We start from the raw sequence: 13305 nt of genomic DNA on the forward strand, positions 1-13305 counted from the left end.
ACCCGTGAAATAGATTCAGTAAAGAAGTAGTAGCCATTGGGGAGTCGTGTGTCATTTGGGTTTACATCTGTACGGACAATGGACAATGGATGTCAGGTGGTCCCAACGGGAACTTGGAAGCCCCCTGTAATCAGTTCTGGTTGTTCTGTCTCGAAATCTGTCTTCGATTTTGGCTTGGATTCGGATCTTTGTTTTATTCTCTCTTTTTTCCTTGCGTTCTTAAATACTTTTTCTCTCTCTTCATTACTTTTTTATTTTTAAAAGGTAATGTTCTTTTTCAGGTTTTAAGGTTCATTATGTATAATCGTTGTTCAGAGCTATTTCTTTGCCCATGTTAAACGTGGCTGCCGGCTGCCCTTCTAATTACTATAATTATAATTATAACTTGTATGATTCTAAAGCAATTACGACAAGTTTAATGCTTATGTATGGCACTTGAGATCTTTAAATAGTTTTAAACTTCATTCCACACGGAGCAATTATGTACATATATTGGTTCATAAATCCCTGAGCCAAATGCTCAAGAAGATTTGAGTTTTTTGGACAGCCTCCCAAACGGGTAAATAAAATTCATAGTTAATTCATCATATAACTATATTGTGCGGCCTGATTGCTTAATAGAAAATAAGATTAGATAATTGATTTGGAAATGGCCTGGTTCCCAGTGCATCTGCACTCTTTTATGACTAGCATGTAAAGAACGACATTTAACTAATATGGAGCGATGCTCGTCATCATATGTCCAATAACTCATATTGTTCGTTGTATAATACAGGGGAGGAAAGGGTGATTCATATTGTTCGTGATTGTCTTTTTGCCAAAGCTGTGTGAAATTATTTTGCTTCTCATTCAATGCGTGATTCTTTTCATAGTCGAAATTCTACTGATCGGTTTTAAAAGAACCTAAAAGGTGATGTCATCTCATCTTGTTATGAACACTGGGGGTGTTATTTGGCATTGCTGTATGGCTGCTTTGGAAGTGGAGGAATGATACGATATTTAATCATCACAAGGTGAAAAGTACTAGCAGGGTCATTCTAATAAGAAGGTAATTGGAGGACACCATTTGATCTTGCCCATATTCCATTTCCACAGGTACTGCTGACACTAGAACAAGTGTGGAGATGTTGATTGGTTGGCACCGTCCATCTTTGAATTGGGTATTGCTTAATACGAATGGAGCTTGTCGGGCCTTCTGTCATCAATCTACTACATGTGGAGTTCTTCACCATCAATAGGTGTATGGAAGTGTGGTTTTCTAGTGAAGCTTGGCAACAACTCAACTCATAGAGCAGAATTATAAACGGTTTATTGGGGTTTACTAATGACATGGGATGAATTGGTTATCTAAGAATGATTTTGGCAATGGATAACAAAAATACAGTACAAGCTATTAAAATGGAGAATGATGAACTAAATGCGAATTTTGGTTTGATCTCACTTATTAAAAATTTTTTGAAAAAGAAATAACAAGTGAAGATCACACATATATACCAAGAATTTAACAGTTTGATAATTTTTTTTTCAAATTTGATATTTGAATATCCTATAGGCATGGTATTTCTCAAAGATATTCTTATGAGCAATGCATCTATTCTTTTAAGCAAAAATAACAAGAGTTTAATTTTTATATATTATTTTATTGTAATTTGATTGTTTTTACTTTCTTTATTAAAAAAAATAATTATAACAAATTACAATTCAGACAAATAATATAATTTGTACCAGTAGTACTCTACAGCTGGCTAGCCCATGAAAGCTACTTCACATGAAGCATATTTTGCAATTTCCATGCCTAAAACGAAAAGTATGACAAGTGTTTTGATGTGCGTGTGTGTACTAAAGTAAAGGCTAAGGCTTTAGCAAGATGCAATAGGAATTGGACGGTTGGTTGGTGGCCTTATCCTCTTCTTTGCTCTTTAGTCTTCAGTGCATTGAAGAGCTCTACTTTTATGGATTATTTTCCCCCATATGGACCACAACGTTCATGTAAAGATATTATAAACCCAAACGTTTATTTGCTTCTGGAAGGACATGATTACAGTAACGATTACATCCATAGAATTTACACTCGGCATACTGTGATTTGTGAAAGGACAAAACAAATTTCATGCTGCGATATTTGATGATGAGAGAGCACATCAATGCGTAATGATTCATGGAAAACGTGCGGCCGCAACAGAAACAATTGAGGCACATGTATCAGGCTTTAGCCTTCTCTATTCACTTTTTCCCTTGTCTTCTCTTGCGCTCATAGTCCCAATTTTAATCAACTCTCTTTCGTTTTAACTCGAACTATTTCTCGTTTTGTATAACTCAAGGTCTAAACAGTCCAAGAAGTATGATGATTTCATTCTCTGGTCAAATCAGTATTATTTTTCATAAGAGAAGAGAGATTTAAATTTAAAATCATATTTTTTAAATAAAAAAAATTATATACTTATCAATAAATTAAATATTCAGATATAACTAAACTAATATTTATAATAAAATAAATACAAACAAATTGATGTTTTAAGGGTTAAACCAAGCTTGAATACTTTATTTACATAAAAGGAAGATCCCTATCCTAGTTATATAAAGAAAAAACATATGCATAATAGTCACTGCCCCTGTTGCCTTTCCATGAATTTATATAATTCAAGTTGGTGTTCCGGGCATCATTAATTTAACTTACTATATTCAAGAATGCTATATTTCCATGTAGTTGTAGTGTGACTAAGAATACAAGTCTTTGGCTGAATGATTTTTTATTAAGCTAGCGACTTCAAGGGGTGGATGGTCATGGTCCAGATAAGAACTTGCATTGCCATCTACATAGTTTCTACACAAAACACTTAATTAGATAACGTCTGACGCCATCTAATAGGAATATACCTAACTTTATGAGAGGTGACACCTCCATGTATGGGATTTTCTTTTAATGGGTTAGTTTAACTTGCGTGATTAAAAGGTATATTCTATATTTTCTTAATATCGATTACTCTAAAGAAAAAGGGTATCATCAAATTGCAAAAAGAATATTATTAGGAGGAGAAAATTACAGGAGTATCGTTGAAGCAAGCAAAAAAGTCAACTCTAGGAGATACACAGTAAAAGTATTAATCAGTTTGAATCATAAATTAATGGTGATTATTAATTATAAATATATTGAAAAGGCTCCTGCAACGGTACTTGACTCTAGCTAGTAAAAGTATTAATCAGATCCTGCAACGAACGTATAATTTTAATAATAATATCGAAAAGAGATGATTTAATTGGTTGTCCAAGTAGTAAATCACGGCTGATTTCTTCATCTAATTTAACCTAACTCTAAGCATATTCTTTGCGTATTAGACAGGGCATATTCTTTACACCCATAACATTTTTGTGATACCATGCTTGGTTTACTTCACCACATGGACATTTCCACATTACTAGGCTGTCCCTGTCAAGGATTTGCTTCGCTCGCATGCGTTAGTGGTGTAATGAAAATCTTGTACAGAGGTTTCGAGTGACATTTCCTACCTCTAGTTTTAGGATATTGAGTCAAGATTATCCATTTTTTTTTTAATTTTATTGAGGAAAAAGAGGGTGGAGAGAGTGGGAGTGGGAAGAATAATACCTTAACATATGAGGCCATCTTCATAAATTTAATATTCTATTTACTCTTTGAATCATGCGATTAAAATATGACTAGATAATTAGTAGTTATATCTCTATATAAAGAGAATTATAAAGATAAACAAATAAGAGTTTTGAACTTTAGAAGTTAGCTACTAAAGTGATACTAATTGTCAAATCAAAATTGGATTGTTTGAATTAAATTCTTCCAAGAATTTCATTCCTAAAGGATAATGCCAGCTTTGTTGCCGACTAAAAAGAGGATCCTCAAACTCAATAGATGCTGCAGCCTGCGTCTCCACTTATGAAAGAATTGATGTCAAAGCAGATGCTTATAATTAATATGCTTGAGATGGAATTGTCCCTAATTCCATACTCATCTTAAAAAGAGAATGTAGCAACAAAACAAAGGGTCTTATATTAGTAAATTATAGGGCAAAATACTTTTACTTTTTTAAGTTTTAATTAAAATTAGATGAAAATTCATTAATTCTCTAAATGGACACTCCGCTTCAGGAGTGCAAATAATGTTACAAAAATTAAAATATTTGTTTTTTCTTTATTAATTTAAAAAATTATTATTATATTTTTTTAAAAAAAGAAAGCAGTAGTTATCGATGCTTCCCAACTCCTCGAGAAAGGGGAGCTCGGTGCTCTCCAGATAGGAAGTCCTTTCTTTTAATTAATAAAAGATAATAAAATTATACAATAATAATTATAAAATTTAATCAAGGATAAAATTATTTTTTTACTTTTGTCACATTAATAAGTTGACGAAAATATTAACAGTTGACTAACGGTTGAACTTACGTATCAAATGAAAAATATTTTTTTAAAACGAAATGTTAAGTGCTTGTTTGGCCTAATTTTTTTTCAACTTATCTACCTCTTAAAAGCAAAAGTCAGGTCAAACAAAAATTTGAAAAAGCTCTTAAAAAAATAAGCAGTTTTTTTTTTAAAAAAATAAAATTTTGAAAAAAAGAGCTTTAGAAAAAGCTCTAGAGAGAAGCTTTCTCTCTCTTTTTTTATAAAAACATGTCTCTTTTTTAGGAAATTTTTTTTTTGTTTTAAAAATGACCTCATCTATTAAAAATAATTTTAACATTATCTGTTTTTATTTTTATATGATTTATTATTAATTATAAACTTTATGTTATATAAAAATACTTTTTATACATAAAAAAATAAAATTAACTTGTTTCCATTATGAACAAAGAAATTTGTGATTAAAAAAAATTATTTATTAAATATCTTTTATGGTAATTTTAATTAAAATTAAAATTTATATACATTATTTTGTCAAACAACTTATTCATAAAAAAGAACTTATAAAAGTAAATTTATCAAACAGATTTAGCTTAATTTTAAAAGTTATTATTTTTTATAAGAGCTTCATAATAGTTTTTAAACTAAAAAAAATTAAGCCCAACATGTTATAATTATGAAAATTAATAAATTTTTATATAATTTTAATTAAATTTTAAAAAATAAAAATATTTATCCTAAATTTTAGGTTAGGTTGAGAAAAGCTTATCTCAACTTTAGGAATTCTTCCAACTGCTGGATATTGTAAAAAGTTTTAGACCAAATCTAGCTATTACGTGAAAGAAACTAGCTCTTTCCCATAGCCAGTGTAATCCCTGTATTTTTAACCCAATCAGAGGAATAGTAGTTAAGAAACGTGGAGATAAACTTGGAAAGTTGAGATTGTGATAGTGACGGAAAAGGGATCGATAGGATCAATAAGTTAACTCACTTTGCTCAACATGTCTAATCCGTTTAAATATATTTATTAAATTATTAAGATTCAAAATATATAAAATTATTTATTATTTATGTTTAAAATAGATTAATTTTATTTAAATGGATTACGCTATTGTATCTAAAATAGTTACTCATATTTAAATGTATCAATTGTCTGATATTGTATAATTTATGTAATAAATATATTATATTCATCTTAAAATTTTTGATATGATTAATTATGATATAATCATATTAATCTATTTATTTATTATGCTTTTTAATACAAATGTGATCCTATGCCAATCTAAGAAGGTCCATTTTGAACTTTTATAGAAGTTTATTTAGACCAAATCCATCTTTGTGTAAGATATTTTTTCTAAGAAATTGAAAATACAACCATTACTTGCATTGGCAAATGCTGCAATTGAAGGGTTCCTAGGATTAATGTAGGCAATAAAAATGGCCTTAGCTGGATTTCCTTTTCAGGGCTAATAGGAAATTTTCTAAGAAATGTAATAAAAAACAGGGGTTGCCTTTTACGTGGGAATTCGCAGATAATTGGTGGTAATTGGTATATGATTAATATATAAGCCAAAATTATATTATGATTAAGGAAATTCCAGGAAGCAAAATTTCATTTTCAGGACATGGACGTGTAAAAATTATGGTAATTGAGAGGGTAAAATGGGAAAGATGCTTCCTCCACTTGACACCTATCGCTAAGCTCCATAGATGTGTACATGTATATATATATATATATATATATATATATATATAAATAAAATCAAAGACCAATGCGAGTACACAAAATCCATTATTTTACTTGAATTTCTCTTCTTTCTCTCAAAAATCCCATCTTTCTTTCTCTTTGCTTCTGCAAAACTGAATATTCCCATCAAGAATCCAAGCCCCAGTATTTCCTCCTTCACTCTGTTTATACTTTCAGGAAGGACAACAAAGCAATAATCTTTAAAAGCCAAAACCTTCAGTTTCAAACTCCTATTTCAGAGAGATATATACACATTTAGTTGGAGAGAATTATAAAGAGAAAGAGAGGGTTAACAACAACTTGATTATTCTTTTTTTTTTTTTTTTCAGTTTTTGTCATTTCTTGTTGGAGAGCGATCTCCAGAGAGAAAAATAGAACAAGAAGAAAGAAAAACGATTTAATCTATTGACAAAGGGGAGAAGAACCCAGGAACCAAAAAGGAAAAAGAAAAAGATATTTTTGTTGTTTAGGGGTTTTAAAAAAGTGGGTATGAGGTTAAACGGGGAAATCTATGATGGAGAAGAAGGGGAGGAAGAGAGGCAAAAGCTGGTTGTTGGGTATGCTCTGACATTGAAGAAGAAAAAGAGTTTCTTGCAACCCAAGTTCGAGCGCTTGGCTTGGTATATTACTTATTACTCAAATCTCCATTTCACTTTTCCAATAATTTTATGTCTATGACTTTTTTCAGAAGTAAATTTTGTCTTCAGCATTTCTTGTTTTAGTTGTAAGATCTGGTTAGTACTGCAATTTGTTGAAGTCAGTTCTATGGTGTGTGTATGGTCGTTCGTATGAACATGTATGTCATTGATTATAAATTTAATGCTGTTGAGTTGGTTTGTAAATGACCTTTTGTTTTAATCTGTAATACTTGTGCAAAAAAAACAGAGTTTGTGGTGGCAGGGAATATGGCATATGTTGATAGTGCTAAAATTAGTTGTATGCAAAGATGATCCATGCAAATAAAGTTTTGGCGGCTGTTTTTGCTCGACCTAACATGTCAATTTCACTTGTGGCGGAGCAAGAACATTGGCAAATGGTCTTGATTTTCTAAATGGGAATATTCCACCACATATACCATCTGGATTAGTTGTTGGGGATAAATACAAAGTCAATATTTGTAGCTTTTCCTGTAGTTAAAAAATTACATTAGACCAAGTTTTTCTCCATCTCTGTACTTGGAATATTTGTTTATCCAAATGTCCTTTAGTTTTCTATCAACTAATGCATGACTCTTTCTCTTGTTAAGCTATCTCAAATATTGTCGAGCATCTGATGGTGTCCTTCATTCATTTTTCAACACAGATACTTTCTGCTTTTGTCATTTCTGTTTATTAGATGCTGTTCATCTAAATAAACTATGATATATTTGTGGAGCGGGCTACTGGATTTGTTGCTAAGATACTTACTTCATGAATTATGTTTGTTACTTAAAATGTGGTGGATTTCTCAAAGTTTGAATTTCACATCCTTTTATATTGCATAAATTTTTTGTTCATGGTGGCAGTTTCCTTTTCATGTTGAATGCAATGCACCAAACATTGTTTAAGGGTCACCTATCTATGCCTGAGTTATATCCTTAAAAAATTCTAAAAAATTCAAGTTTGTTAATTCTGACTTTTGTATAATAATTAGGGAAGGGCTTCTTTGGCCTTTAAATTTAATCTCTCATGGAGGAATTTGATTTAACGAATTGCCATTGTGTTGGAAATCACAAATGAGAACTTATTGGATGTTTCTTTTGGGTGCGTTTTGAGTTGAGAAAGGAAGTTTTAGATTTTTAAAAGTTTCGTAGAGATTAGATATTCAAGAATGATCTCTTAGATTATATTTATGCATGGTGCAGCAACAAGGGGATATTGTTTGTCGCCATTGATCTAAGCAGGCCATTATCAGATCAAGGTCCCTTTGACCTTATTTTACACAAGGTTAGTATAACAACTTCTGTGAGACTTTTCCATATTCTCCGTAAGATTGGTTAAAGTAGTTGTGTTGGTTGTCCTTTCTGCAATGATTTTGAATTCTTAGGCAGATTATTGGTTATATTTTTATTTTTCTTTCTTCTCTGTATGTATTGCAAATATATTCTCAACTTTCAAGTAAATGACTGATGACCCTTATGCTCCTTCCAGTTGTCAGGAAAAGATTGGTGCCAAATTATTGAGGTTTGTCCTGCCAAACTCATCCTTATGTTTATTCATTTTACATTATATAAGAAAAAGAAAAGGGGTGCTGCATTTTCTAGAGTTACAATTCTTGCTCTGCATTGCTGCCATACTATCGTGCTTGGATGTTAAATATGGACTAGCTGTGATTGGTTGAACACTCTACGTCAAAACTTATTTTTTCTGACACAATGTGCAGAATTCTTGCTCTCCTCATCATGAATCTTGATCAGATAGTTGAAATCGGTATCTGAAGGATTGAAACAAAGTGAGAATTTTTCTTTTCGTGATTAATCTAGATGTCTTGTGTAGGACTGGCTGTTTTAGTTGAGAAAAAAAGGTTCTGTTTCTTTTTGAAAGTCTCGTGAGCTCACTGATGTGGTTTGAGAACATTTATTTGGCTTAATTGTAACTTTAGTCTTTTGTAATAACAATAGTAGGGCAGATTTGACATTTGCAATATCCTTTTTGACCTAAAATTTAAGCAATTTATTGTATTGTGATGAGTACCATTTGACAAAATTGCTTCATTTCTTAAAATGTCAAATTTTAAAAAGCATTTGGGTTGTTCATCCTGAATTTCCAGCGGTCACATTTAGTGCACTATTTTGCTCATTGTATCAAGCTACTTACAAACCACATTTGATTAAAATTGTGGAACTGACCTAAGTTACCTGGAATGCGGATTAGTTTGGTTCGCGGAACAGGAATGGGAATGTACCTACAATGTGGTATGGTGGGGGTAGTCTTCTTTAGATTGTTAAGGGTTTTTTAACCTTTTTTTTATTTGAATTTTTATTTAATTAAGATTAACTAAAATTAATGAGATAATCACTCTAATTTAAATTTTAATATTCAAATTGGTCAACTTCAAAACTAATGGCTTTTCTAAGAAATTTTGAAAAATGTAAACAAAGTTTGTTTAAGAATTAGGGCTTTTTGGTGGTAGAATTAAGAATTATACAAAATTTATTGCCGCCGCCACCTCCACCTATAGCCTAGGCATATAACAAATAAAAGAGATAAGTTAAAACTAAGAACTGTTATCCTCAATTCTTGTATCTTCAAGGTGTCTCAGCCCTCGGAAGTTGTGATGGGTACTCTCAATTTCATCTCTTTACTTCTAGAAACCTATGGAATGCTTGATTGTGTGAATTGGATTGTGAACGAGCTGCGTTTGGGATTGTGCAATTTAAGTCAAAAATGGGAAGGGGTATGCGAATTTTGGTAACTTTGGAACTGACTTTTGCCGATTTCATATCCGTGTTCTAAAAATAAAATTTAAATTGGCAACATGTCTTTTCTTTAAATACTTGGTTCTTTTTCCTCTGATAATTTTTCATTCGAAAATTTGCGATAGCCATGTTATTATGGTAATTTTTCACTATGTAAGCAGTTGTTTTGCTGTTCGAATCCTTTTGCATAGCATTCTGATGGTTTTAGAAATAATTATGTTGTAAGACCTTGTAGAGTGGCTGACCTGTACTTTATCCATATTGAGGTTTATACTTACCAATGTGGAGCAGACATTTATGTTAACCCGCTGCCAGAGCCTGGACAGCTGGAAAATATCATCTTGCCTAAAGTATCTCTCAAAAAAGATATTAGCTAGCGGTTTCTTTTCTTATTTCCTTTTCTGCTTTTAAGTATTTATTTGGCTCCTCATCTGTCATATGCGTCTCTTGTCCCACTTATATTTATGACTGGTAGATGTTAAGTAGATCAATATCATGGAGTCCTATCTCTTTTGTTTTTGTTACCTATGTTTTTTGCGTTTTAAACTTCTTTCAGGTGGCACAGTTACTATCTAGTGTTGAACCTTTATTTTTATGATGTTTACTTAGGTTCAGATCCTGTAGTTTGTTCTTACTTCTAACGCTGAACAATCTGTTAAGAGTTATACTTTCTGTGTTTAACTGGTAGTCTTGCACCAATAGCCAAACATGGCACTGGCAAATATAAGGAGTATACTGAATATCTATCATGATTTTCCTCAAAGATTATATGAAGTAGAACATTTAGATGTTAGTTATTACAAATAGGTAAAGGATGATTTGTTTGAATCACCCCACCAAAGATCCTGCTTTCCAGTGCTACATTAGGTGCCAATGTAACACCTCTGACTGATTCACGGTGTAAATTGGACCAGGCACTTAGAAGGATTCTTTCATCTTCCTGTAGCACCTCTATTTGCAAAATGAAACTGCTAAAAAACTCTTCTTATTCTGGAGTTGTGACCTACTGTAAATTGTGTTTTTTCTCTGTGATTATCTTTGCTCAGGCAACCCATTTCATTCTCCCCTTTTATTCTTGAAGGACTACAGACAAACAAATCCAGAAGTAACTGTTCTTGATCCTCCAGATGCAATACGACATCTATACAATCGCCAGTCAATGCTCCAGGATGTGGTTGATTTGAACTTATCGGACTTCCATGGTAATTTTGCTATCACTATTATTGAAGTCCAGAGATATTTTTTTGACTTTTATCCTTCAAACTTTTGCTCAAAATTATCAAAGTCATTTTGTAATGGTTCTTTGTTATTGTAGGCAAAGTTGGTGTTCCAAGACAAATGGTTATCACAAAAGATCCACTATCCATCCCTGATAAAGTTATTAAAGCTGGGTTGAAATTGCCGTTAGGTATTTTCTGTTTCTATTTTTTCTTTTTGTTTGTGGTGGTTGACCTCCATATCTGGTTCAAAAATTCAGACACCATTGCCAATTAATACTACGAAATCAGCATATCTCCAACATATAAGAACAGCTGGATATCACTGAGAGAAATTCATCATGATTACCTAGTCTCAGCTATTTTTGGATGCTTTTTGTGGTATATTCACAAATACTAAGAAAATTTATGTATGAAGTGTGAGGGGAATTTATTACTAATTTGTTTTATTATTCAGTTATTAAGTATTGTGATTATTTTTAATGGTTTCTTCTGTTTGATCGATGTATAAATTTTCATGTTTTAATTAATTGTTTCAGTTGCTAAACCACTAGTAGTGGATGGAAGCACCAAGTCACATGAGCTGTTCCTTGCGTATGATCAGTTCTCTCTGTCTGAACTTGAGCCTCCATTGGTTCTACAAGAGTTTGTTAATCATGGTATATTGTCACAATTCGTTCATGAATCTCACCATTTCTGTTGTAGCCATCCTTATACTAATTATATGAAAACAATTTATGTTTGTCTCATCATAGGTGGTGTTCTCTTTAAAATTTATATTGTTGGTGATGCAATTAAGGTTGTCAGGCGCTTCTCTCTGCCCAATGTCAGCAAATGTGAGCTAGCAAAAGTTGCTGGTGTTTTCCCTCTTCCAAGGGTTTCATCTGCTGCAGCTTCTGCTGATGATGCAGATTTGGACCCTGGCATTGCTGGTGAGCGATTAAGATATGATATGCATACAGCATATTTACACTCATTTTTATCCGGAATTCAACTCTTCACACTTATATGATTACTCTTGGGTTTTACTGTGAAATGCTTATGAGGGTTTTGTGGGCTGTGTTTGCACTAATCTACCATTCTTGTTGCAGAACTTCCTCCACAACCTTTGCTGGAGAGGCTTGCAAAGGAGCTCCGTCACCGGCTGGCAAGTTATTTATTTCACCATATCAAGCTAGGTGGATGGAGTAGTATAATTTTAATTAGTTAATATAGTTAGTTATACTTTCTGTGTTTTACAGGGCCTTCAGTTGTTCAATATAGATATGATCCGAGAGCATGGGACAAGAGACATCTTTTATGTTATTGACATTAACTACTTTCCTGGTAAGTAGACTGTAAAACTGTTAAATAATACAATTGATCTTTTTGTTTGATTTATGTTCAGTCATATTGATGTACTTTCTACTCTTTTTCTCTCGCTTGGTTTGTGTCAATAATTATCAAATATTGGTGGCTTCTGGGAAATATTTGTTTTGCTGAAACTTGAAGGTTTAATTGGCAATATTTTTGGGCAACCTTTGGGGGAAATTGACTGGAGGCACAGAATAATTGAAAAGTGAATTGCTTTGGGATATCGGAGATTGTTTGTTGCAAATATTTGTGCTTTTCCACACCCAGGAAACATTTCAGATTAGTTTATAGGGAAGATAATTCGATGGTACACAAGAGTGGCTGTGCCGTTTTGACTATGATGTATTTGCAGTTGGATGAATAGAGCTTGAGAGGATATATGCTAGTTAAATCCTATAGGTGTTAATACTTAAATATGGCTGAAATCTCCTCTTGCATCTCCCCTCTACTAACATCCATTCTGAGCTTCTGACTAGGTTCTTCAGAGTTAAATATAATATTGAAAATTTCAAGCCCTCCCCTTTTGCATGCTTCAAACACCTTTCTATTAGCATCAGGGATTAAAGAAGTTTTTTGCACTGCTCTCTCAGGGTATGGAAAAATGCCAGACTATGAACAGATTTTTACAGATTTTCTACTGAGCTTCGTGCAGAGCAAGTACAAGAAGAGGCCCGTTGCTTAGTTGTTATATAATTGGAGCAAATATGGAGTGTACAGGATGTTTCATGCAAGTGTGGCTTCCCTTGGAGGATGGAAGAACACAATCATACTGAAATTAGTTTTAACCTCTGTAATTACTGACTGGTGTGGATGCCCTTGCCCAAGTCACTAATGTGTATGGATGGTTTTTGTTGCCATTTTAGCCAATAATACTTGTGATATATAGCAAATTTTGGGCAAAATTGGACAGGTTCAACTTACATGCGGGGTCACTTGTCACTTCCAACTTGCATGACTGATTCTCTCGTCTTAAAGAATAAAATCCCATCATAATTCTTTTTTGGATGGTATAAAATCCCATCACATACAACACTTGTTTTTTCGCCCCTTAATTTCATCATCTTTGTTTTGTGTAGTCGGTTCTGTTTCCCCTCTTGGATTATGCTTTGAGAGCAAATAAACGAGTTGGAGGTTGAAATTGAAGAGCAATAATATCAACGGCTGCCATTATTGTTGAGCAACTACAACCCTATCAAATTTTGTAGAAATGTTTTACTTGA

The 13305-nt window shown here is 32.5% G+C and overlaps 1 protein-coding gene across 1 annotated transcript; it reads left to right on the forward strand.

Moving 5' to 3' along the window:
- Nucleotides 1-6154: 6154 nt before the first annotated feature.
- LOC18608125 (inositol-tetrakisphosphate 1-kinase 4-like) lies at nucleotides 6155-13005 on the forward strand. Its single transcript, XM_007042635.3, has 10 exons — nucleotides 6155-6738; nucleotides 7962-8043; nucleotides 8248-8280; nucleotides 10597-10717; nucleotides 10831-10923; nucleotides 11272-11391; nucleotides 11488-11664; nucleotides 11824-11879; nucleotides 11974-12058; nucleotides 12676-13005. Exons 1-10 carry the CDS (start codon nucleotides 6608-6610, stop codon nucleotides 12765-12767), a joined length of 990 nt encoding a protein of 329 aa, XP_007042697.2. The 5' UTR covers nucleotides 6155-6607; the 3' UTR covers nucleotides 12768-13005.
- The last annotated feature ends 300 nt before the right edge of the window (nucleotides 13006-13305 follow it).

This window comes from Theobroma cacao, chromosome 2 (assembly GCF_053813885.1).
Source record: "Theobroma cacao isolate CCN51 chromosome 2, ASM5381388v1, whole genome shotgun sequence".
NCBI lineage: Eukaryota > Viridiplantae > Streptophyta > Magnoliopsida > Malvales > Malvaceae > Theobroma > Theobroma cacao.

What these genes read in the sequence shown, in the direction of transcription:
- LOC18608125 (XM_007042635.3), top strand. Translation starts at nt 6,608, where the DNA reads ATGAGGTTAAACGGGGAAATCTATGATGGAGAAGAAGGGGAGGAAGAG. An exon ending in TTGACCTTATTTTACACAAG is followed by an intron (nt 8,044 to 8,247) that starts GTTAGTATAACA and finishes TGCTCCTTCCAG; the next exon opens with TTGTCAGGAAAAGATTGGTG. An exon ending in GAACTTATCGGACTTCCATG is followed by an intron (nt 10,718 to 10,830) that starts GTAATTTTGCTA and finishes TTGTTATTGTAG; the next exon opens with GCAAAGTTGGTGTTCCAAGA.